Here is a 27179-nt window from a genome sequence, read left to right as displayed (position 1 = left end):
ATTTTTAGTGTTTACAAAATAAGGGATAGTTTTATTGCATTTTTATTAATTATTTTTTTTTACTACTAATGGCGGCGATCAGTGATTTTTTTTCGTGACTGCGACATTATGGCGGACACATCGGACAATTTTGGGACCATTGTCATTTTCACAGCAAAAAATGCTCTGATTACTTTGAAAATGACAATTGCAGTTTGGGAGTTAACCACTAGGGGGGCGCTGAAGGGGTTAAGTGTGACCTCATATGTGTTTCTAACTGTAGAGGGGCGGGGCTGGACGTGTGACGTCATTGATCGCCTTTCCCTTATATCAGGGAACAGACGATCAATGACAGCGCCACAGTAAAGAACAGGGAAGCTGTGTTTACACACACCTCTCCCCGTTCTTCAGCTAAGGGGGACAGCAAACACTGGCCCAGATTCAGAGAGCAATTGCGCCTGCGTAACCATAGTTACGCAGTGCAATTGCTTGCTTGCGCCGGCGTTACGAATGCTCCTGATTCAGGAACATCGTAACGCCGACTGCAGCCTAAAATCTGCGTGGCATAAGGCTCTTATGCCACGCAGATTTTAGGCTGCATTCTTGCGATGACCGCTAGGGGGCGCTCCCATTGTGATCAGTGTATAGTATGCAAATTGCATACTAACACCGATTCACAATGTTGCGCGGGCCCTGCGTACACAAGTTACGGAGTTTCCGTACGGCGTCTTTAGCGTAAGGCTGCCCCTTCTAATAGTAGGGGCAGCCAATGCTAAAGTATACCCGCCGTTCCCGCGTCGTGAAATTTGAATTTCACGTCGTTTGCGTAAGTGATTCGTGAATGGCGCTGGACGCCATTCACATTCACTTTGAAGCAAATGACGTCCTTGCGACGTCATTTGCCGCAATGCACGTCGGGAAAGTTTCCCGACGGCGCATGCGCTTTACGATCGGCACGGGAACGCGCCCAATTTAAATAATCCCCGCCCCCTGCGTGATCATTTAAATTGCGTGCGCTTACGCCGGGCAATTTTTACGGCGCGCCCTCGCAATTTACGGAGCTACTGCTCCGTGAATCGAGGGCAGCGGCGCAAATTTGCGGGGGCGCAGGGCAAAATCGTTGCCCTGTGCCTCCGTAATTTAGGCGCAATTCTTACTGAATCTGGGCCACTGTGTTTAGTGTTCCGTCAATCATGGACCTTCCCTTGTCCGAGGATGAAAGAACGTTCGTGATTGGAGGAACACTGAACACAGTGTCAAACGCCTATCACGGAACGGGACCAGGGGGAAGCCGCAAGTTTTAAAAAGTGGACGCCTGCAGCGCAGCCTGTCAAGAATTCCAGGTACGCTGCAATGGGCACAGTGAGGTTGTAATGGGCACAGCGAGGTTTTAATGGGCACAGTGAGGTTGTAATGGGCACAGTGAGGTTGTAATGGGCACAGTGAGGTTGTAATGGGCACAGTGAGGATGGGCACAATGAGGCGTGCAAATAGGCATTGTTGACCCTCTTTTCTGCTTACAGTAGCTGCTGCATTTCTCACCCTAGGCTTATACTCGAGTCAATAAGTTTTCCTATTTTTTGGTGGTAAAATTAGGTGCCTCAGGTTATACCCAGGTCGGCTTATACTCGAGTATATACGGTACATACAATTTAATGAAGAATCTCACCTTACTAACGCAACAGGAATGGGAAAAGCCCAGGTCCGTGAGTCTTGTCACCTCTCCAGGAGTCTCATAGCTGGTAACATACAAATGGTGTTCTAGAGGGGTGTCCTTTGTAGCCTCAAAATAGACCAACTTATTGATCTCATCCACCCGAATCTAAATAGATGAGCAAAGTTATTGTGAATGCCAAGTAATGAAATATAGACAATATACAGTGGACATTTACAAGGGATACAACGGTGCATCAAAGGATTAGAAATGGTAACTATATCACATCAGGGATTAAAAAGTATGCAAAAGGTTTGCAAATATGCTACAAATACAACTAAAAGTAACTTTTTAATCAGTGGCCAGATAACATACAACTCATGAAAAACAGCCAATACCAACAGAAGTCAACAAGTGGGTCTAGGGTTAAAAGGCAATTCTTGAGGAAAAACAAAACAAAAACACAAAAAAACGTAAAAACATATTAACCACTTGCCGACCTCCTCATGTAGATATACGTCAGCAGAATGGCACGGACAAGCACATCAAAGTACCTGTACGTGCTCTGCTTGACGTGGGTGGGGGGTCAGATCGGGACCCCCCCACGGCTACATGCGGCGGTCGGTAAGCCTCGGGGAGCGATCCGGGACGACGGCGCGGCTATTTGTTTATAGCCGCTCCGTCGCGATCGCTCCCCGGAGCTGAAGAACGGGGAGAGCCGTGTGTAAACACGGCTTCCCCGTGCTTCACTGTGGCGGCGTATCGATCGTGTGATCCCTTATATAGGGAGACTCGATCGATGATGTCAGTCCTACAGCCACACCCCCCTACAGTTGTAAACACACACTAGGTGAACCCTAACTCCTACAGCGCCCCCTGTGGTTAACTCCCAAACTGCAACTGTCATTTTCACAATAAAGAATGCAATTTAAATGCATTTTTTGCTGTGAAAATGACAATGGTCCCAAAAATGTGTCAAAATTGTCCGATGTGTCAGCCATAATGTCGCAGTCACGAAAAAAATCGCTGATCGCCGCCATTAGTAGTAAAAAAAAAAAAATGCAATAAAACGATCCCCTATTTTGTAAACGCTATAAATTTTGCGCAAACCAACCGATAAACGATTATTGCGATTTTTTTTACCAAAAATAGGTAGAAGAATACGTATCGGCCTAAACTGAGGGAAAAAAAATGTATATATGTTTTTGGGGATATTTATTATAGCAAAAAATATTGCATTTTTTTCAAAATTGTCGCTCTATTTTTGTTTATAGCGCAAAAAATAAAAACCGCAGAGGTCATCAAATACCACCAAAAGAAAGCTCTATTTGTGGGGTAAAAAGGACGCCAATTTTGTTTGGGAGCCACGTCGCACGACCGCGCAATTGTCTGTTAAAGCGACGCAGTCCCGAACTGTAAAAACCCCTTGGGTCTTTAGGCAGCATATTGGTCCGGGGCTTAAGTGGTTAAAGAAGATAAAATAGAGTCCTTACTGCCAGTGCAGAGGGGTACAGCCAACAAGGGTAGGCAACCTTGGCACTCCAGCTGTAGTGAAACTATAACTCCCATAAAACTTTGCAAGACCCCGACAATCACAGGCATGACTCCTAGAGGCATGATGAGATTTGTAGTTTAACCACAGCTAGAGTGCCGAGGTTGCCTATCCCTGCTCTAGCTGTGGTGAAACTACAAATCCCATCATGCCTCTAGGAGTCAAGCCTGTGATTGTCAGGGTCTTGCAATGTCTCATGGGACTTGTAGTTTCACCACAGCTGGAGGGCCGAGGTTGCCTGCACCTGTCCTAGAGGCACAGACTAAAACCCAGAGGTCTGCTGTGTCCCCTTATGAAAGATGCTGACTACCTTCTGAAAATGCTAGTTGATTGGCTGTCTCTAACTTTAAAGGGGTTGCAAACCCTCAAGGTTTTTCACCTTTACGCCTTTTATGCATTAAAGTGGTAGTAAAGTCTTTACTACTACTTTTACCTACAGGTAAGCCTATATTAAGACTTACCTGTAGGTATAAAGAATATCTCCTAAACCTGTACGGTTTAGGAGATATTCCCTTCGCAATGCGCCGCTGACTGCAGTGGCGCATGCGCAGCGGGGATCCTCGGCTAGAGGCCCGGCAGCCGCGGGACCTTGCCGGAATGAAGTCTCCTGCGCTGTGATTGGCTGGAGCGGCGATACCCGGAAGACACGCCGGAGCAAGATGACATCTCGCTCGACATGGACCAGGTAAGTTCTACACACCTAGTTCCAAGGTAAGTATTTCATAATGAGCTACTATGCTGTGCATAGTAGCTCATTATATGCCCTTTGCCTTTCAGGTGTAAAAAATAAATAAATAAATAAATAAATAAATAGTTGTGGGTATACAACTGCTTTAAGGCGAAAAACCTCCTGTGATGCAGCAGCCCCCCAGAGCACCCCCTGGGTACTTACCTAGACCCGGTCTTTCCAGCGACGAGCACATCAGCTCCAGCCAGTGTCTTGGGTCCTGATTGGATAGATTGCTAGCAGGGCAGCCATTGGCTCTCGCTGCTGTCAATCAAATCCAATGACGCGGGAGCCAGGGCCGAGTCCTGCTGTCTGTGTAAACGGGGCACTCGAGAAGAGGAAGAGATGCTGAGGGACCCCAGAAGAGGAGGATCGGGGGCCACTGTGTGCAAAACCAACTGCACAGTGGAGGTATAACATGCTTTTTTTTTTTTATTATTAATACTGTACCATTTAAAAGGTTTCAGGTAAGTTAGGGACTCCTTTAAAAATGCGTTTCAAAAATGCAAAGAACTTTAACGTATTTTTAATGCACTGCATTCAAATTTACCACAACACATACACATTTCTATTGCTGGCACCCGCAGGCGTCTTAACAACCAGTGATTCATCTCTGCTGAGATTGGTCATTGGTTGTTGAACGCTTTCCACTGCCGTCTCCCTGCCTTTAAGAGCTTCTAAATGCGGAGAGCCGCAGGCGGGCATTCGGGGGGGGGGGGGGGGGGGGGTCACATGATCGGAAAAGCTCCAGATCGCAAGTATGCATTGGGAGCTTTTCGGTTCCTCGCCCGGTGACTGGGATGGGAGCGAGCAGAGCATGTGCTCTCGGCACAGAAAGTGTTAAAGCGGTGGTTCACCCTGCAGAACAACATTTCAGCATAAAATCCGGCATAGTAGCGCGAGCTACACTATGCCGGTCTTAATTTTTTTATCCCCGTACTCACGGTTATATCGTACATAGACGATTCCGTCTGCCGCGGGGAATGGGCGTGCCTATGGAGAGGGAGGGTGATTGACGGCCGGCTCTGGCACGTCACGCTCCCCGAAGACAGCCGGAGTAGGTCTCGGCTCTTCACGGCACCTGCGCACAGGCTATGCGCAGGCGCCGTGAAGAGCCAAGTCTATTTCGGCTATTTCCGGAGAAGCATGACGTGCCAGGGCCGGCCGTCAATCACCTTCCCTCTCCATAGGAACGCCCATTCCCCGGAATCTTCTATGTACGATATAACAGTGAGTACGGGGATAAAAAAATACAGACAGGCATACTGTAGCTCGCGCTACTATGCCGAATTTAATGCTAGAGGGAAAAAAAAAATTTTTTTTTTTTATATAGGGTGAACCCCCGCTTTAAAGCCTGCACGCCGTTAGGCCGTATATATGCACCATGTCGGCAGGAAGAGGTTAAGGTGCTGGCACCCACCAGCGTCCTAACAACCAGTGACTGATCCCTGCTGTCAGCCGGTCATTGACATCATATGGAGGCTATATATGGACAATGAGGTCACCAGGTGACCACAACCTTTGTTTACTTCTGAAGCAGGCGCGTTTTTGGTGCGCTTTTTAAACAGCGCACCAAAGATGCAAGCGTGCAGTGCACTGTGTAAACGGTTACATATGATTTAAAGCAGAGTTCCACCCAAAAAATGTTACTTCTGCTGTCCCCCCCCCCCCGCAGGGTCACATTTGGCATCTAGCAGGAGTAGGGAGGAGCAGATACCTGTCTAATACAGGTATTTGCTCCCACATCCAGCAATAGATTGCCGCAGATTCCGCAGCGATCTACAATATGTCCAGCCCCTCCTCCCTTGTCTTCTGGGAGACACACAGGTCCCAGAAGACCGCAGGGACCAGTGAGGACACACAGCGCGACTCGTACGTGCGCAGTAGGGAACCAGGCTGTGAAGCCGCAAGGCATATCGCTTCCGGATTCCCTTACTGAAGATGCCGGCGCCTGCACCCGGGAGCCGAGGGACAGATCGGCTTCAGGTGAGGACATCGTGGGCACCCTGAACAGGCAAGTGTAACGGAATGGCCCGTGATACCCAGAGACTTTTGAAGGATGTGGGGTACTCCTGTGCCAGCTTCACCAATGACTCTTGTGTCTAGGGTCATCCTATGTCCAATAGGGGCATAGGATGACTGAGAGATGATATCTCGGATTACATGAGATGGGACAGTCATGATAATTCATATATTGCAGGATATCTTGAAATATTACAAGTTGTTCCTTCTGAACACAACAGTTCAACAGAGTGTCTCCTTCAATGTGGAACATAGACTGTTGAGGTGCTAATTAAGTCTACCTGGCTGTAGTGATAAAAGCTTGCTGTGATTGCATTCTATTGTCTATTGTGCTAATTAAGTCTGCCTCTCAAGAACCTTTCATTGTGTGAAGTTCTATTGATGATAATATGTGTTGTGACTTAGCACCCTCTAAAGGTCAGACGTCTGACTCATGTTCACTAAAGGGGTGGGGATTATGCTGCAGGTGGGAATAGCTTATCGCGGAGTCAGAAAGTCTGTCCAAGATGTGGATTGAGGGGGACTCGTTAAGCACCCATTGTGTGATGTTGTGGGTGGAGTGTGTCATTGTTCCTTTTCTTACTGCAGCATGCTTTGTAACTGTATATAAGAAAGCTAAGTTTACCGTTAAAGTATTCATTCGTTTGGAACCAGAGAACAGAGCTTGTGTCTCGTTATTCTGGGAAAATCCATATGGATCGTATCTGCTGGATTGTGGAGTGTCGAATAAGCGGTCTTGGGTTGGTGGAATGGAATATCGTAAACGGCGTGAACCCCTGACCATTACAGCAAGTATCCTAATATTAAAAGTCAGCAGCTACAGTATCACGGTAGGTAGGTCACAGTTATGACAAAAAACTTACAGTGGATCCATGTCTGCCAAGAACCTCCCATTCTCCGCTGGTCACCGCCACCTCCTCCTTTATGGGGCACCTAAAGTCACCTGTAAGTATCAGAGAGTGGTAAATTGTGACTAAGACTATATACTGAACTTACAACAAAAGAACACCGCTCTAGGCAGACATCTCATAATGCATCCCACCTGCTGATGGGAACAGGTGCTGGCTCTGCATGTAGGAATGAATGGAAGAAAAGACTGGATGGCCGCACTCTGCTGACACCTTAATTGAAGACGGTTGAAAATTTCTTCTGGAACAAAAAGACATCAGAGGCACAGGATCAATGAAAAGCTGACATGTTTCACCCCACTATGGGGAGCTTAATCATAGCATGTCCACTTGTCATTGATCCTGTGCCTCTGATGTCTTTGTACCAGAAGAAATCTTAACCACTTGCCGACCGCCGCACACACACACACACACACATATATATATATAACACACATCAGCAGAATGGCACAGACAGGCAAATGGGCGTATAGGTATGTCCCTTTAAATTTGCCACCTCGTAGGCGCACACGCGTTTGCCGCACACCGCGGGAGCGTGCATGCGGGTCCCACGAACTCTATGTCCGCCGGTGTCCTGCGATCGTGAGACCGAGAGGCAGAACGGGGAGATTTCCCTGTTCTGGCTAGTGACATGACAGTGATCAGTGTCATGTTACTTGTAGCCCAGCCCCCCCCCACAGTTAGAATCACTCCCTAGGACACACTTAACCCCTTCCTCGCCCCCTAGTGTTTAACCCCTTCCCTGCCAGTGTCATTTAAACAGTAATCAGTGCATTTGTATAGCACTGATCGCTGTATAAATGACAATGGTCCTAAAATAGTGTCAAAAGTGTCCGCCATAATGTCGCATTCACGATAAAATTTGCAGATCGCCGTCATTACTAATAATAAAAAAATAATTTAAAAATGCCATAACACTATGCCCTATTTTGTAGACACTATGGCCCGGATTCACAAAGCACTTATGCCGACGTATCTCGAGATACGCCGCGTAAGTGCAAATATGCGCCGTCGTATCTGTGCGCCATGCCCACAAACTGAGATACGCCTAAAAATAGGCTTCATTCGACCGACGTAACTTGCCTACGCCGGCGTATCGTGGGCGCATATTTACGCTGGACGCATGTGGCGCTCTCATTGATTTTCTATTAAAATATGGAAATGAGGGAGATACATCGATTCACGAACGTACTTGCGCCCGGCGCACAATATACGCGGTTTGCGTAAGTCGTACGTCCGGCGTAAAGTTATTCCCCATATAGGAGGCGCAACCCATGCAAAGGTATGAACCAGGGAACACAAGCCGTCGTATCTTTTGTTGTTTATGTTGTACGTGAATATGACTAGGCGTAGGTTACGTTCACGTCGTAGGCAGTGATCCGGGGTATCTTAGGGAGTAGTTCCGACGTGATTGCGAGCATGCGCACTGGGATGCGGCCACTGGACGGCGCATGCGCAGTTGGCGATTCACATCTATCTGGCGCTCGGCCCATCATTTGCATGGGGTCACGCCTCATTAGCATGGCTCACGCCCACTTCCACTTACGACGACTTGGAAACCCAGCGCAGTTTTGGCAGCACTGGCTTTGTAAATCCAGTGCTTGCCTCTCTGCGCTGCGTCGGCGTAGCGTAAAGAAGATACGCTACGGCGGCATAAATATGCGCCGATGTATGTGAATCTGGGCCTATAACTTTTTACCCAAAAGATGTAGAAGAATATGTATCAGCCAAAACTGAGAAAGAAATTTGTTTTTTATTTTTATATCATTTTTGGGGATATTTATTATCGCAAAAAGTAAAAATATTGCTTATTTTTTTTTTCAAAATTGTCGTTCTTTTTTTGTTTATTGCGCAAAAAAATTAAATCGCAGAGGTGATCAAATACCACCAAAAGAAAGCTCCATTTGTGGGGGAAAAGGGACGTCAGTTTTGTTTGTGTGTCACGTCGCATGACCGCGCAATTGTCAGTTAAAGTGACACAGCGCCGGATCGCAAAAAGAGCTCTGGTCAGGAAGGGGGTAAATTCTTTCGGGGCTGAAGTGGTTAAACCGTCCTCAACAAAAAAAAGATGTCAACAGAGTGCGGCCGTCCAGTCTTTTCTTCGATTCATATATACTGAACTTACAGAAAATTATTTTTAGTGACCTAACAACTAGAAACAATGATCCTTAATATTGAACACATCAGTTGGGAGATCTGCCTCCTTCCAGACTGCTAACAACCCTCCAATCAGATCCTTCACTGATACAATACAAAGAAAATCGGAATATTGTCAGGGAGAATCATAAGAGGGAATGTTTAGTGGTTTCAGTGCATGCTTTTTGTTATTCATCATTTTCAAGGCTAATTTTTTTGTTATAATTGAAAAAGATATTAGTCCTTGAATTTTATATTCTTTTATTCAGCAAGCAGGAGGAACTTTGGGCCAGATTCAGGTACATTAGCGCCGGTGTAACGTAAGCCGTTTACGTTACACCGCCGCAAGTTTTCAGTTTTAGTGCCCGATCCACAAAGGAAACTTGCGGCGGTGTATCGTAAATACGTCCGGCGCAAGGCAATCCAAATCAAATGGGCGGCTAACATTTAAATTAGGCGCGCTCATGCGCCGGACCTACTGCGCATGCTCCGTTTCTTAACTCCCGCCGTGCTTTGCGCGAAGTGACGCAATTTTTTCGAACGGCGACGCGCGTAGCGTACTTCCGTATTCCCGGACGTGTTACGCAAACGACGTGAAATTTTAAATTTCGACGCGGGAACGACGGCCATACTTTAGACAGCAATACGATTGCTGACTAAAGTTAAGGCACCCAAAACGAAGACTAACTTTGCGACGGGAAACTAGACTAGCGGCGACGTAGCGAACGCGAAAAAAGAGATTTTTAATACAGCTTACCTGTAAAATCTTTTTCTTGGAGTACATCACGGGACACAGAGCGGCATTCATTACTATATGGGTTATATGGAGTACCTTCAGGTGTAGACACTGGCAATCTCAAACAGGAAATGCCCCTCCCTATATAACCCCCTCCCATAGGAGGAGTACCTCAGTTTTGTAGCAAGCAGTATGCCTCCCAAAATGGTCCTCAAAAAAGAGGGGTGGGAGCTCTGTGTCCCGTGATGTACTCCAAGAAAAAGATTTTACAGGTAAGCTGTATTAAAAATCTCTTTTTCTTTATCGTACATCACGGGACACAGAGCGGCATTCATTACTATATGGGATGTCCCAAAGCAATGCTTACAATGAGGGGAGGGAGAACATCTCCAAGACAAAAGGATTTAATTTAGAGATATACTCAAATCATAATAAATCCAACTTAGTTGAGAAAAATAATTTTAAATTTTAAATTTAACTCAAAAAAGAGGAGCCCCCGGAATCCGAGGGTCTCAAACTGCAGCCTGCAGCACTGCCTGCCCGAAGGCAGTATCAGTATTCCTTCTTACGTCCAACTTGTAGAATTTTGTAAACGTGTGGACAGAAGACCAGGTTGCCGCCTTGCAAACTTGAGCCATAGAGATCTGGTGGTGTGCTGCCCAGGAGGCGCCCATGGCTCTAGTAGAATGAGCCTTTAATGATACTGGAGGAGGCAACCCTTTCAAGCCGTAGGCCTGAGTGATTAATTGCTTAATCCACCTAGAAATGGTGGATTTTGCAGCTGCCTGCCCCTTCTTGGGCCCATCCGGTAGAATGAACAGCACATCTGTTTTCCGGATCTTCTTTGTAGCTTTAAGATAGGCCTTCATGGCCCTGACAATATCCAAGGTATGCAGCAACCCTTCCTTTCTGGAAGTAGGTTTAGGGAAGAAGGATGGTAATACCAAATCCTGGTTCAAATGAAAACTGGATATGATCTTCGGTAGGAAGGAAGGATGAGGGCGGAGAACGACCCTGTCCTTATGAAAAACAAGATATGGTTCCTTACAGGATAAGGCCGCCAGTTCCGATACTCTTCTTGCGGAAACTATGGCAACCAAAAACACCAACTTCCTTGTCAGTAGAACCAAAGGAATTTCAGCCAACGGCTCAAACGGTTGTTTCTGTAAACTTGACAGAACAAGATTTAAATCCCACGGACAAAGCGGGGATTTAACTGGAGGTCTAATACGTAAGACCCCTTGAAGGAAGGTCTTAACCAGCGAGTGGGTGGCCAGCGGCCGCTGAAACCACACTGACAGAGCAGAAATCTGTCCTTTGATTGTGCTTAATGCCAATCCTTTATCCACTCCTAGCTGGAGAAAACTTAATACTCTATCGATGGTAAATTTGCGAGAAAAGCCATCGCTTGGACTCACACCAGCCTACATAGGCCTTCCAGACCCTGTAATAAATCACCCTAGAGACCGGTTTCCTGGCTCTGATTAGGGTAGAGACTACTTTCTGAGACAGACCTCTACCCCTGAGAATCAGGGATTCAGCTTCCAGGCCGTCAAATTTAGATGCCGTAAGGCAGGGTGGAGGATCGGACCTTGCGATAGCAGGTCTGGCCGTAGAGGAAGAGTCCAAGGGTCTCCCACTACCATCTTTAGGATGAGTGAGTACCATGCCCTTCTGGGCCATGCTGGAGCTACCAGGATGACTGGTATGTGTTCCACCCGGATCCTGCGCAGCAGGCGGGGTAGTAACTGGAGCGGGGGAAACGCATAAAGAAGTTTGAACTGATGCCAAGGGCAAACCAACGCATCGGTTCCGCAGGCCATCGGATCCCTTGAGCGGGATATGAACCTGTCTAGTTTCTTGTTGAGTCTCGATGCCATGATATCCACGTCCGGCACTCCCCATCTTTGGCAGAGTGCTTGAAAGACTTGTGGATGCAGAGACCATTCCCCCGGCCATAGAGTCTGGCGGCTTAAGAAGGTCCACTCCTGGAATGAATATTGCCGATATGCAGGGCACATGCGCCTCTGCCCATAGGAGAATCAAGCTCACCTCTCTCTGAGCGGCTTGACTCCTGGTTCCCCCTTGGTGATTTATGTATGCCACGGCCGTGGCATTGTCTGATTGAATTCTCACCGGGAACCCCTGCAATTTTGACGTCCAAGCCCTGAGGGCTAGTCGAGCAGCTCTGAGCTCCAAGATGTTGATGGGCAACTGCTTCTCTGGCTTTGCCCAAGTACCTTGGCGAGTGCAACCATCCAAAATTGCTCCCCAGCCCGTCAGGCTGGCGTCTGTGGTCACTATCTTCCAAGCCACTGGGCTGAAAGACTTCCCCTTCAGTAGATTCTGAGGGTCTAACCACCAACACAGACTTTGTCGGACTCTTGATAAGAGCGGCAACGGGATATCCAAGGCCTGTGGCCTTCTGCTCCATGCTGACAGGATGGCTGCCTGTAGGATGCGAGTGTGGCTCTGGGCGTATGGTACCGCCTCGAACGTGGCCACCATCTTGCCTAGTAACCTCATACATAGGCGAATAGTCGGTTCTTTCTTGCTTAGAACCAGTAGGATTAATTCCTTGATGGCTTTTACCTTCCTCAGAGGTAGGAACACTCCTTGTTGTTCTGTGTCTAATCTCATGCCGAGATATTCCAACTGCCTTGTGGGCTGGAAAGCTGACTTTTCTCGATTTAGGACCCAGCCGAACCTCTCGAGGTATTGGACCGTGAGGGCCACTGCTCGCTCCAAGCCGGGAGACGAGTGGTCTATGACTAGGAGGTCGTCCAGGTATGCTAGGATCGTGACCCCTTGGATCCTTAGCTTGGCTAGGATCGGAGCTAGGACCTTCGTGAACACCCGGGGGGCCGTAGCCAACCCGAAGGGAAGCGCCACGAATTGGAAGTGACGCGAAGCCACCATGAAGCGTAGATATCTTTGATGTGGCTGATAAATTGGAACATGAAGGTAGGCATCCTTTATGTCTATGGACGCCATGAAGTCGTCCTTCTGGAGTGTGGCAGCTGCTGACCGCACGGATTCCATCCGAAATGAGCGGATCTTTAGATATGCATTTACCATCTTTAGGTCCAAAATTGGCCTGACATCTCCATTGGGGATGATGAATAGGTTGGAGTAGAAACCCAGCCCCTGTTCCAGGACTGGCCGGAATCCGAGGCGGATCGTTTGGAATCCTCGACTCCTGGAAATGAGGAGGAGGAAACCTTAGGAAATCTAATTTGTAGCCTGTGGCCACGGAAGACCGTACCCACTCGTCGGGAATGCTGGCTTCCCAAATCTCTGAAAAGAGTCGCAGCCTTCCCCCCACCTTCGTGGGTGGGGGCGCCCCTTCATAAGGCTGGCTTGGGGGCTGGTTTTGCTGGTTTGCGAAACCACTGCCTTTTGCCTCTAACAGCCTGTCCTTGTGATTTGCTGTTGAAGCCGAAGTTTGCTTTTGCAGGAGGCCGTCGATACTGCTTGGCATTAGAGGGCCCCTGCCCAGGGGAATACTGTCGTTTAAACGCAGGCCCCTGAACCTTCTTCTTAGTTGGCAAGAGAGTACTCTTGCCGTTTGAAATGGTCTGAATGTATTTATCTAGGTCTTCTCCGAAGAGTCGTCCTCCATGGAAGGGGAACCCTACCAGGAGCTTCTTGCATGGGGGCTCAGCCTCCCAGCTTTTTAACCATAAGAGTCTTCTCATATGGATAAGGGATAACGATAAACGTGACGCTTGCTGGATAGAATCCTTGATTGCGTCTACCGTAAAACATATGGCCTTAGGGACATCCGAAAATTCTTCTGCCTGCTGGGCAGGAATAAGTTTAAGCATCTGCTTAAATTGATCCGATAATGCTTGAGCGACCCCAATCGCAGCCACAGCTGGCTGTACTACTGCCCCTGCAGTAGTGAAGGAGTTCTTAAGTAGTGCTTCCAAGCGCTTATCAACTGGATCCTTGAACACCTGTATGTTTTCTACAGGGCATGTTAACGATTTGTTAACACATGAGATGGCTGCGTCCACTGCCCATCTTTTGGAAAATTTTTCTTCCATAGGATATAGGACAGAGAACTTCGTAGGTGGTAAGAAGATCTTATCTGGCTTGTTCCAATCTTGGAACAAAACTCCCTCTAATAGAGGATGGATCGGAAACACAGCATTGCTTTGAGGCGCCCTCAGTGAGCCCAAAGCTGAAACCGTCGATACCTGGAGATCTGGTACTGGCAAGTTGAATGCCCTATGGACCAAGTCCGACAATCCTTGAATCCACCAGCTCTCCCTCAGGGAGACTGCCCCAGACTCCTCTGTATCCGGATCTTCGATCCCTGAACCTACTTGGTCCTTGTCCAAGAGGTCGTCCAATTCCCCTGAGGAAAGGACCTCCTCTTCTGAGGGTCCGCGCTCGGGCGACGGAGATCTATTCCGCTTACTGCCCCGCATAGCTGCGGCTATCATTTTACCCATGCTTTTCTGCATCTCTTTTAAAGAGGTGAGTAATACCTCCTCCGTGACCATCTTAGGGTTGGACTGACCCGCGTCAGCTCCAGCCCCAGATCCCGATGGCCCCAAGGCTCCCTGTGGGGGTAAGCAGCGGCATAGCATTGTCCGAGACCTCAGACTCTCTGGGGGAATCCCCACCTCTTGTACCCTTGTTTTTTGATGCCATGGTACAATACCGAGGTACACCTGCTACTTATTGGTACCTGGGACTTATAAATAGTTAAATGCCCAAACACCTGTTTGGGGGATAAAAAATGCTTCCTCTCCCCTAGATGACACTTTTTTTTTTTTTTTTTTTTCAAAAAAAAAATCTTTTTTTTTTTTTTTTTTTTTTTCAAATCTAGGAAAGAAAAAACATTCTGTCCCCCTGAGTAGTATTGCAAGAAAAACTATGAGATGGAAAAGAAACAGCCTATTTCTAGGCTTGAAAACAGTCTTTCTGAAGACTGCAATATTCTTTCTGGCCACTGTGTGTCCTCGGCGCCCCGTGCTTGCCGTTCTGGTCTTTCCTCCTCAGTTCCAAAGTATTGAATGAGCTATATGGAACAAACAAGGAAGGGCCGCCCCTTCCTTAAGCCACTGACCCGCCCTTCCCCCCCAGCAATCTCAAACAGGAAATGCCCCTCCCGACAGGGGGGGGGTGGGGTTGGGAGGAAGGGACCTCTCTGCTCCAGAGGTCGGCGTTTTGCCTGCTTTGCAGGCCGTGAGGAGGAAGACTGAATGGAGCATCGCCTGGAGGTTTGAAGGTAAGCACAGCTCTCTGACACACACATATACTTTTATATCACACAGGCCCCACTCAATGCTTTTCCAACACTACAAGGGAGGTCACATCTTATGGGGAATAATACATATAGAGCCATCCTATCTTTATGATATGTGACTAGTTTGCCAGATGCAGTGCATAACTTTAGGCATGTCCCCTGTGACCCCCCAGAAAAAACCTGCTAAGAACCAAGTTCCGCAAGTTTTCCCCTCACTTACCTGCTCCATGCCGCAGGACTTTGCCAAGCAAGAGGCCCAATCTTCCCCCATCTCGGTGGGGATGTCTAGACCTTCAGGCCCTGGGTTCCTATGAAGGATCCACTGTCCTGGGCCCATATAGCACTCTGGCAACAGAAACATTAGGCACCCAAAGGTTTCTAAGTTCTGGGCCCAGGGTCCAGCTCTCTAAAAAGAAAAGCATTATGGGCTATACCCCAAGGGTTTGGGGTCCGGTTACTGACCACTTTAGCGCTGAGGCTTTTTTGGACAGAACCGGTTAGCTCACCTAATCCCAAGGATGTGGAGGCAAGCTAAACCATGACTAACACCTAAGACACTGGCGGAAAAACTGAGGTACTCCTCCTATGGGAGGGGGTTATATAGGGAGGGGCATTTCCTGTTTGAGATTGCCAGTGTCTACACCTGAAGGTACTCCATATAACCCATATAGTAATGAATGCCGCTCTGTGTCCCGTGATGTACGATAAAGAAAACCATCGTGGATCGCCGTAACTCCTAATTTGCATACCCGACGCTGGTTTACGACGCGAACTCCCCCCAGCGGCGGCCGCGGTACTGCATCCTAAGATCCGACAGTGTAAAACAATTACACCTGTCGGATCTTAGGGCTATCTATGCGTAACTGATTATATGAATCAGTCGCATAGATACGACGGCGTATCTCAGCTGTGAATCTGGCCCTTTGTGCTCCTTTTCACATACTATAGACAGTTTCTGGTCTAAAAAGCAAGCAGCTTCAGCTGAAGGAGTCAGACATGCGACTTATCCTTTATCAGATGGCTAAGGGTCACTATACACATTCAATTCTGACCCTGCAATCAACCTTAGATCTACTAAAACCATGTAATATGAGGATCTACCTTATCTACCCAATCAGGCAGGACCTTGTACTACATAGATGTTAATGGATCTAAAGAGGATTGAGCTCCGAGACGCCATCTCTTTAGTTAACCCATGGTGCTCATGGAGTCCTTTGTCCTGCTTTTATTGTTTATTTGCAAAACAATAAACAGATATAAAACATCAGTTTAAAACTTCAAGTGGAGGTTCACCCTAAAACAATTATATAACATTACATCCAGCATACTTGCGACATGAATAGTATGCTGGTTTTTTTGTTTTGTTTTTCGCCATACATACTGTTTGATTGTTATTTTCCCCCCCGGCTTCCGGGTTCTGATTCCTGCGGACTGGGCGTTCCTATTCAGAGGTAGATGATTGACGTCTGGTGAAAAACTTCCCAAGGCGCATCACCAGTTTTCCATAAATAGCCGGCCTGCGAGTCGGCTCTATATGGCGCCTGCGCAGTTAGCTCTACACGGCGGGCGCAGGCGCCGTAGAGAGCCGGCTCGCAGGTCGGTTATTTACGGAAAACTCGTGACGCGCCTTATGCGCCTTGGGAAGTTTTTCACCAACCTCTGAATAGGAATGCCCACTCCCGTGGGAATCAGAACCCGGGGGGGGGGAAATAACAATCAAACGGTATGTACGGCGGAAAAAAAAAATACCAGCATACTGTTCATGTCGCAAGTATGCTGGATGTAATGTTATATAATTGTTTTAGGGTGAACCTCCGCTTTAAAGGGGTTGTAAAGGTACAATTTTTATTTTCCTAAATAGCTTCCTTTACCTTAGTGCAGTCCTCCTTCACTTACCTCATCCTTCCATTTTGCTTTTAAATGTCCTTATTTCTTCTGAGAAATCCTCACTTCCTGTTCTTCTGTCTGTAACTCCACACAGTAATGCGAGGCTTTCTCCCTGGTGTGGAGTGTCGTGCTCGCCCCCTCCCTTGGACTACAGGAGAGTCAGGACGCTCTCTACGTTGCAGATAGAGAAAGGAGCTGTGTGTTAGTGGGCGCCCTGACTCTCCTGTAGTCCAAGGGAGGGGGCGAGCACGACACTCCACACCAGGGAGAAAGCCTCGCATTACTGTGTGGAGTTACAGACAGAAGAACAGGAAGTGAGGATTTCTCAGAAGAAATAAGGACATTTAAAAGCAAAATGGAAGGATGAGGTGAGTGAAGGAGGACTGCACTAAGGGAAAGGAAGATATTTAGGGGGGGGAAAAAATTGTACCTTTACAACCCCTTTAATAAAAAGAAGTCCAATTAGGATGCACCAGAGAGGCTCCTTTCATGTCCTGATGTCAGGCATTATTAAGGGCCAGTTCACACCAGATGCACTAATACAGTCAATTCCTGTCATGTCAGTTTTTGGTCAGTTTCTGCACCAGAACCTGACCAGAAATTGACTGGAACTGACTGCACTGGTGTGAACTGGAACCATTGGAATACATGGAAAACACTGTGCATGCATTTTTAGTGCCGAAAAAAAAAGCACACAGAACTGCGTCTGGTGTGAACTAGCACTGAAAGCAATGCCAAGCCAGGCTGAACTGATAGAAGTTATACTGTATATACACTCATCGGACACTTTATTAGGTACACCTTGCTAGTCCCGGGTTGGACCCCCTTTGGCCTTCATTCTTGGTGACAGAGATACAACAAGGTGTTGGAAACGTTCCTCAGAGATTTTGCTCCATAGTGACATGATGACATCACACAGTTGCTGCAGATTTGGCGGCTGCACATCCATGATGCAAATCGCTCCGTTCCACCACATCCCAAAGGACCTCTATTGGATGAGATGTGGTGAGTGTGGAGGCCTTTGGAGGCTGGTGGTGGGGGTGTAATGGTGGTGGGGATGGTGGTCCAGAGGTGAGATGATTGGAGATGTGACATGGTGACATTATCCTGCTGGAAGGAGCTATCAGAAGATGGGGACACTGTAGTCATAAAGGGATGGACATGGTCAGCAACAATACTCAGGGGGGCCTTGGTGTGTAATCGATGCTCAATTGGTACCAAGGAGGCCAAAGCCAAGAAAGTATCCACCACACCATTACACCACCACCACCAGCCTGAACTGGTGATACCCCATCCCCCCACACCATTACACCCCCACCACCAGCCTGAACCGGTGATACCCCATCCCCCACACCATTACTCCCCCACCACCAGCCTGAACCGGTGATACCCCATCCCCAACACCATTACACCACCACCACCACCACCCTGAACTGGTGATACCCCATCCCCCACACCATTACACCACCACCACCGGCCTGAACTGGCGATACCCCGTCCCCCACACCATTACACCACCAGCCTGAACTGGTGATACCCCATCCACCACACCATTACACCACCAGCCTGAACTGGTGATACCCCATCCCCCACACCATTACACCACCAGCCTGAACTGGTGATACCCCATCCCCCACCACCAGCCTGAACCGGGGATACTCCATCCCCCACACCATTACACCCCCACCACCAGCCTGAACCGGTGATACCCCATCCCCCCACACCATTACACCCCCACCACCAGCCTGAACCGGTGATACCCCATCCCCCCACACCATTACACCCCCACCACCAGCCTGAACCGGTGATACCCCATCCCCCACACCATTACTCCCCCACCACCAGCCTGAACCGGTGATACCCCATCCCCCACACCATTACACCACCACCACCAGCCTGAACCGGTGATACCCCATGCCCTACACCATTACACCCCCACCACCAGCCTGAACTGGTGATACCCCATCCCCCACACCATTACACCCCCACCACCAGCCTGAACTGGTGATACCACATCCCCCACACCATTACACCACCACCACCAGCCTGAACTGGTGATACCCCATGCCCTACACCATTACACCCCCACCACCAGCCTGAACCGGTGATACCCCATCCCCCACACCATTACACCACCAGCCTGAACCGGTGATACCCCATCCCCCACACCATTACACCCCCACCACCAGCCTGAACCGGTGATACCCCATCCCCAACACCATTACACCCCCACCACCAGCCTGAACCGGTGATACCCCATCCCCCACACCATTACACCCCCACCACCAGCCTGAACCGGTGATACCCCATCCCCTACACCATTACACCCCCACCACCAGCCTGATCCGGTGATACCCCATCCCCTACACCATTACACCCCCCACCACCAGCCTGAACCGGTGATACCCCATCCATTACACCCCCCACCACCAGCCTGAACCGGTGATACCCCATCCCCCACACCATTACACCCCCACCACCAGCCTGAACCGGTGATACCCCATCCCCCACACCATTACACCCCCACCACCAGCCTGAACCGGTGATACCCCATCCCCAACACCATTACACCCCCACCACCAGCCTGAACCAGTGATACCCCATCCCCCACACCATTACACCCCCACCACCAGCCTGAACTGGTGATACCCCAACACCATTACACCACCACCACCAGCCTGAACTGGTGATACCCCATCCCCCACACCATTACACCCCCACCACCAGCCTGAACCAGTGATACAAGGCAGGATGGATCCATGCACCAAATTCTGACCCCACCATCTGAATGTCGCAGCTGAAATCCAGACTCATCAGACCAGGCAACGTTTTTCCAATCTTCTATTGTCCAATTTTGGTGACCCTGTGACAATTGTAGCCTCTGCTTCCTCTTCTTAGCAGACAGGAGTGGCACCCAGTGTGGTCTTCTGCCGCTGTAGCCCATCTGCTTCAAGGTTTGATGTGTTGTGCATTCAGAGATGGTGTTCTTGTGTTGGAAGGCACCATGGTTTAATTTCATATTTCTGGAGTTTTACTGCCTGGTTGATACAACCGTTTGGCCCAAGGTGGAATTTGTCATCTTGGAATGCCAGTACAGCAGGTTAACCCAGCAGGGATATGCAACTGAAGAATAAGCTCGGGCGTGTTCGCAAGCCACATGTGCAGAGCCTGCCAGAAAGTCTGCACTGCACAGCGCTAATCAGAAGCAGCGAGACATTTACCGATCTCTGCAGCCGCGCATCGGAACAATGTCTCACTGCTTGCGATTAGCGCTGTGCAGTGCAGACTTTCTGGCGGGTTCTGCACGTGCGGTTTGCGAACAAGCCTGAGCTCATCCTTACTGAAGAATGCATATCAGAACCTTCAACTGGAAGAAAGGAGTCATGCATATCCCCTGGCGGGGGAGTAAGAGCTTGGCTTCAAAACGCATGGTGTAATGAAGATTGAAGTGCCTGATTACCAGGACTGCAAACAAAGCTTCAAAGATCAGACTGCAAACAAAGCTTCAAAGATCAGCTGCTGTTACTGATTTCCTGAGTTACAGAACATCAAAAGCCAGCAGTTACTGACCCGGGTCAGAATCAGTGATTCATGGACTTTTTGCTGCCCCTAGTGGAGATTACAGCATGCTTCCTGGAGGACGGCAAGAGAAGAGGACGGCCTCATTTGTCAGAATGCTGGATAGGCTGGCAGTGGGTGTTTATGTGGGTGGTGTCTGAGTGAGCTTTAAAAGTACTGGCCAGCTAGAGTGACTCTCTCTTGCCCATTGAGTCCAGCTAATTGCTACCGAATACAGAGGACGACCTTATGTAAAATATCATTGATGCCCTTTTGTTTTATATGCTCTGTAATATGACTTTTTAGTGTTTTATGTTAGCATTTTCTACTGCCTTGTTAAATAAATTAGACCCTTGCTTATTTAAAAGCGGAGTTCCACCCGTTTTTTTAGTTCATTAAAAGTCAGCAGCTACAAAAAGTGTAGCTGCTGACTATTAAAGGGGTGGTTCACCCTAAAAACTACTTTTTTTTTATTAAACTGGCCCCCCACATTACAATACGATTAAGGCTATCATTATTTTTTTGATGCTGTACGTACCTTTGTACAGCATATTCACCCGTTGCGAGTCCCGCGGGAGTGGGCGTTCCTCACATGTCTGTGTTTGACATTTTGACCAAAAACGAGCTCCCCCCCCCGTCGCGTAAGCCGCGTCACGATTGGCGAAAGGAGCCGAACGTTGATGCGCAGTATAGCGCTGACTCGCCGTTCGGCTCCTTTCGCCAACCGTGACGCGGCTTACGCGACGGGGGGAGCTAGTTTTTGGTCAAAATGTCAATCACAGACATGTGAGGAACGCCCACTCCCGCGGGACTCGCAACGGGTGAATATGCTGTACAAAGGTATGTACAGCATCAAAAAAATAATGATAGCCTTAATCGTATTGTAATGTGGGGGGCCAGTTTAATAAAAAAAAAGTCGTTTTTAGGGTGAACCACCCCTTTAATAAACACTCACCTGTCCCGCGGTCCAGCGATGCGGGCACCCGGAGCCTAGTTCCTCTCTGCGGCGCCATCATAGCAACTGTGGGCACCCAGCCGTGACAGCTTACGGCTTCACGGCCAGGCGCGAGTCACGCTGTGCTCTGCCATTGGCTAGGCAATCTTCTGGGACCTGCGACTTGTCCCAGAAGATTGCTGGCAGGGCGGTGAGAGGAGTCGCCGCCTAGGCAGCCGAGAACAGGAAGGAGGAAGTGCGACAGGAAGCCCCACTTAAGAGAAGGTACCCACTCCGCCCCCAAAAAAATTACATGCCAAATGTGGCATGTAAGGGGGCAAGGAGTGCTTAAAGCGGAAGTTCCACTTTTGGGTGGAACTGCGAATTAGGCCGTGTATTTATTTTCTAGCTAGCATTGTTGTTGTACCATCACCATTAACTTTAATCAAAGCTTTGATAGACTAGCTAATTATAGGAATAGACAAGTTAATACATATTTACAATAAATAGGGGGAATTCAAAACCACCCTAGATTTATTTCACCTTGGTTGGAACGAGTGGTTATTTCCAACATCTGGAACCAGTCTGCCCATTCTCCTCTGACCTCTGACATCAGCAAGGCATTTTCCTCCACACAACTGCTGCTCACTGGATATTTTCTCTTTTTCGGACCATTCTCTGTAAACCCGAGAGATGGTTGTGTGTGAAAATCCCAGTGGATCAGCAGTTTTAGAAATACTCAGACCAGCCTGTCTGGCACCAACAACCGTGCCACATTCAAAATCACTTAGGCCTCATTCACACTTTGGGCCCGTCTGTCACGGACCTGGACGGCCGTTTCATGCATCGATATGGAGCTTCGGATGTCAGCGGAGACATGTCCGCTGACATCCGACCCGATCAGTTAAAAACAGACGTATGGGGGCCACGTCCCCATCCGTCCATGCGGATCGGATAAGATCTGATGAAAACGGACATGCTGTCCGTTTTCATCAGATCGCTCCATAGGACACAGCGGTGCCCAACAAGCCCCTCCCCGCTCAGTGAGCAGAGAGGAGCTTGTCATCCGTCGGCTCAGCAGAGATCTGCGGACAGATCTCCCCGCTGAGCTGGCGGGGGCAGGCGGACTCCATAGCGACGGAGTCCGCCAAGTGTGAATGAGGGCTTAAATCCCCTTTCTTCCCCATTCTGATGCTCAGTTTGAACTTCAGCAAGTCGCTTTTCGCCACGTCTAGATGATTAAATGCATTCAGTTGCTGCCATGTGATTGGCTGATTAGCAATTCATGTTACCAAGCAATTGAACAGGTGTACCAAATAAAGTGTCTGGTGAGTGTATATGTACCACACACAAAAATAAAAGACATGATTAGCACATTAAAATGAGAAAAAATTTGTTTTGAAGCCAATATAAATAAAGTATTCTTTCTTACAAGTAAATGTTTACATGGTAACTGCACAGTGTACAACCAGTAGCATAATGCTATAGGGATGTGGGGGGATTGGAGCAGATGGAATCTGGCGCAGCTGTGAATGGCAACCAATCAGCTTGACGCTTTCATTTTCAAAGCTTAACTGAAGAAGCTGATCGGGTTGCCATGCAGAGCTGCTCCAGTTTTATTAAATTCTCCCCAGACAAACTATGCATTAGATATCTATAATAATATATGGATACGTATAGTGAACTTTAAGAGTTAACTTACTGAGCCCTAAAAGATCAGCTCCTGCCCTACCAGTACCAGCTCCTCTCAACAGGCTGGTGATCCGATAAAGGTGCCGAAATCCTGTCTTGCACTCAGAGGCAAAAAGGAACTGGATCTCATCCTCCCGGGTTTGCGGAAAAAAATGCAAGATGTCATGGATCTGCAGTAGAGAATAAAGAATGAAAAAAATAAATTAGTTTAGAGATCACCACTTTGAAAATGGAAATATTCAACGCAATCACAACTGCAGGGAATGAATGGTTCAGAGTGCAAAGAGCAGATTTACCTTACTAGATTCAGACAAGAAACAAAGGGCACACCAACCTAGCGCAATACCTTTGTGATGGCTTTATTTCGCCACCTTTCACACTGGGGCGCAGCGGTAAAGCCCCGCTTTTTTTTAGCAGGGCTTTACCGTCATGTTTGCGGAGGTATTTGGCCGCTAGCGGGGCGCTTTTTTTTTTTGTAAAATCTTTAATTTTTCTTTTTCACATTACAAGAGAGAAAAATAAAACAGAATAGCATGACTTCACAACAAAGCCAAAACAACCAGGGAGGGAAGGGTAGGAAACCAGGGAAAGAACAGAGGACAAGGGGTCTGGGGGTAGAGGGAGGGTGATGAGGGGGGCAGGAACCCCAGGGGGTGTATAAGCTTAGTCCAAGCATGGACAGCCATCTCACGACTCCGGGGAGAACCCCAGGCAGCAGCGTCAAAACGCCGGGGAACCTCGCCTGTCCGGCCAGGCCCGGATATTCGATCCATGTGGGCAGGCCTCCCCCCAAACAGAAGGAGGGCAAGGTGGCCCAACGCTCAGCCCTAGGGTGGTGACAATCATGGCCCCCATGTGAATGAGCAACAATAAAGATTTGAAGTACAGACGACCAGAAACCTGAAGGCCATCCAAATAGCCCAAAAAAACAAAAAGACACCCCCGTGTCAGCGGGGCGCTTTTAACCCCCGCTAGCGGCCAAAAAAGGGTTAAACCACCTGCAAAGCGCCACTTAGAATGTGGCAGAGAGTGGGTTTAGACTTAAGCCTCATACACACAATCGGACTTCCATCAGACTTTTCCGTGGATTTTTGTACGAAGGGGCGTTGGCCATGAACTTGTTCTGCATACACACGGCAGAACATTTTCAGCCAACATTCACCAAATCACGTGTTTTTTCAGCTCTTTACCGCCACCCTATGGGCAACTTCTGCTATTGTTGGCTCGCATAATCCGACGTAACACATTTGTTGTTGTTAAGTTTGAGAGCATGCGCAGCCAACATTTGTCCGTGGAAATTCCAACAATTGTCCAATGGAGCATACAGACGGTCGGATTGTCCGACAAAACACGTCTGTCGGACTGTTGTTGTCGGAAAGTCAGTCGCGTGTATCGGCCTTTAGTTTAACAGAAGCAGTCAGTCAATGTTAGGTTGTCTTGATCCATTTGGTTAGTGACAGGTCCACGTACATTCCTTTGGGTGGCACACATCAGTAAGTGAAGTGCAGTAGCGGAGCAGCTATTTTTCAAACAAACCCCAAACAAACTGATATCTTGATCCCATGACCCCCTAAGAGATTCTAATAACATACATTTATCCATATATCTGTTGTCTCCTCGTATATCACAAGTGGTGCTATGGAGTCCGATGTGGATTCTGACAGCCGATGGTGCTCCGATAGGTCTTTAAAGGGTGCCACAAACAAGGAGGGTGGGATGAGGACAATCTGCAGACGTGTCTGTGGACGATCTAGCAGGATAGCCCAAGCACTGCAAATATAGACACAAAAAGTTAGAAGATACATAGAGTATGACCTGTGCACTGCACTTCCACAAATACAGGGGTTGATTTAGTGCAGACGCACTCTGCAAGTGCAGTTGCTCCAGAGCTTAGTAAACGAGGTAAAGCTTCACTTTGCCGAGTACCCAATCACGTGCAAGGAAAATAAAAACAGCATTTATGCTTGCACATGATTGGATGATGGGAGTCAGCAGAGCTTCTGCTCATTTACTAAGCTCTGGAGTGCAAAGTGCAGTCTATTTGCCTTTAGTAAATCAACCCCACAGTCTCTACAACCCCTGAACTACATCCACGGCAAGCCACTGGCATGAAGGTTGCAATTACATTTCTCTTCCTTAAAATGCTAGTTACCTGGCTGTCATGCTAAACCTTTGTTTTAAATACTTTCAATCAATTGCCCACAATAATGTTATAGTTAAAGGATTTTCTGATTGATATACAGTATGTGTTCCAGAAAAAAAAGAGGGGGTGCAGGTCCTATGCTCACTATGTTAATTAACTGTGTAGGATATTATTCCTGTCACAGCAACCCGTTAGTTGCGGACTCACCAATTAAGTTGCGGTGTCCATTGGCAGATTACAACGCAATACAAAGAAAACCCCCTCCCCGGGGAAACAAAGAAATGTATACTCCCGGAGATAAAGATGCCAAAAAGTGGGCTGTGCCTCATAAAAAAGGGGTTTATTGATACAAAAAAAAATTATATTGGGTGTTGGTGATGGGTGTCAAAGTGTCTGATTTACGTGATTGCTAAATTTTTGTATCAATAAACCCCTTTTTTATGCGGCACGGCCCACTTTTTGGCATCTTTATCTCCGGGAGGATACATTTCTTTGTCCCCCCCCCCCCGGGGGGGGTTTCTTTGTATTACAGTATGTGTTCCAGAATGGTGACTCAATGTACTGAAACCAGTAGGCAATATGACAGTCAAGGAACTAGCATTTCCATCATGACAGATTTCCTAACAACTTTGACTGAGGCACCCGGTCAAATGTGTTCCTGCAAGACGTTTAAATCGCTGTCCACGATGGGGCTAAAAAAAAATTAAAAAATAAAAACTATGGAACCAGAGGTACCAGTATGAAGCTAGGCACTAGGCAGACAGAATTGGATTGCCTATGCAGAGAGGGGGGGGTTATATCAGCCAGGACTGCCCATAGGCGGTGCCAAATTTATTTTTCTGCCTAGTGTCCTACTCCTGCAGGTGGCGATATAACCCTATAGTCGAGAATAGAAGACGCTGTTTCCGTCAATGAATTTAAGAGAAAAACCTTTAAAAAGCTATTGGTTTCCTAGCAAGGGAATGTAACTTGTGCAATTATATCTGGGATGTATAAATTGGGAATCGACCGATTATAGGGGCGGCCGATATTCACTTTTTTAGAAGTATCCGTCAAAAAACTGACTGATATTACCAATATTTCTTCAATGTGCATGCATCACCCTGGTTCTTTAGGCTGCTTTCACATTGGGCAGTTGAGCCGCGGTGACGGTATAGCCGCGCTATTCGTAGCGCCGCTATACCGTCGTATTTACTGCGATATTTGGGTGCTAGCGGTGCGGTATTAACCCCCGCTAGCGGCCGAAAAAGGGTCAATACCGCCCACAATGCGCCTCTGCAGAGGCGCATTGCGGGCGGTATTACCGCGGTTTCCCATTGATTTCAATGGGAAGGAGCGGTATAGAAGCGGTAAACACCCCGCTCCTATACCGCTCCAAATATGCGGCTAACAGGACTTTTGGAGCGGTCCTGCTACTGCACTGCTTCAGTGTGAAAGCCTTCGGGCTTTCACATTGAAGCCTGCAGGGCATGATTTTTTCATGCGGTATAGCAGCGCTATTTTTAGCACTGTACCGCATGAAAAACGCCTCAATGTGAAGGGGGCCTTAGAGCGGACAGTCGGCTTTATTGTAACAACCAATGCGGCTCAGGAGCCACTTAGCTATTATTACAAGCAGCGGGAGGGGACGTTTACCCCCCCCTCCTGCCACCTTCCGCCCGGGCTCTTTCATCCCAGGCCCGAGCAACCAGCCGGCACACCCGCCGGCTGGCCGAAGACCTGAACAAAGCCGATGGTTTGTTTGGGTCTCGGATCTAGTAATCCGTAAGCAATGTCATGATGCCGGATTACTAGCATCTTATAGACCCCCGATCCCTCCATAAAGTGTACCTGTCACTGCCACATGGGATGTTTACATTCCTTGTGACAGCAATAACGTTGATAAAAAAAAAAAAGAAGGAAAATGACAGAGTAAAAAACATATTTTAAATGTGCAAAATATCTGCAATAAATATTGGCTATCGGCCGGAGAGGTGGCCGAAATATTGGTA

At 48.0% G+C, this 27179-nt stretch overlaps 1 protein-coding gene across 3 annotated transcripts in view; it reads right to left on the bottom strand.

The window, feature by feature from the left end:
* The window catches only part of DPP8 (dipeptidyl peptidase 8), an 84305-nt gene that overhangs the window by 24099 nt on the left and 33027 nt on the right, over positions 1-27179 (bottom strand). For all 3 annotated transcript variants that reach the window (XM_040342279.1, XM_040342280.1, XM_040342281.1), the window contains exons 10-13: positions 24638-24815; positions 23056-23215; positions 6798-6877; positions 1649-1801 (exon numbers count right to left, since the gene is read on the bottom strand). In XM_040342279.1, coding sequence (XP_040198213.1) covers positions 1649-1801; positions 6798-6877; positions 23056-23215; positions 24638-24815 — 571 coding nt within the window. The remainder of the gene's footprint in view (positions 1-1648; positions 1802-6797; positions 6878-23055; positions 23216-24637; positions 24816-27179) is intronic.

This window comes from Rana temporaria, chromosome 3 (genome assembly GCF_905171775.1).
Source record: "Rana temporaria chromosome 3, aRanTem1.1, whole genome shotgun sequence".
NCBI lineage: Eukaryota > Metazoa > Chordata > Amphibia > Anura > Ranidae > Rana > Rana temporaria.
This window is presented reverse-complemented; position numbering and strand designations above follow the sequence as displayed.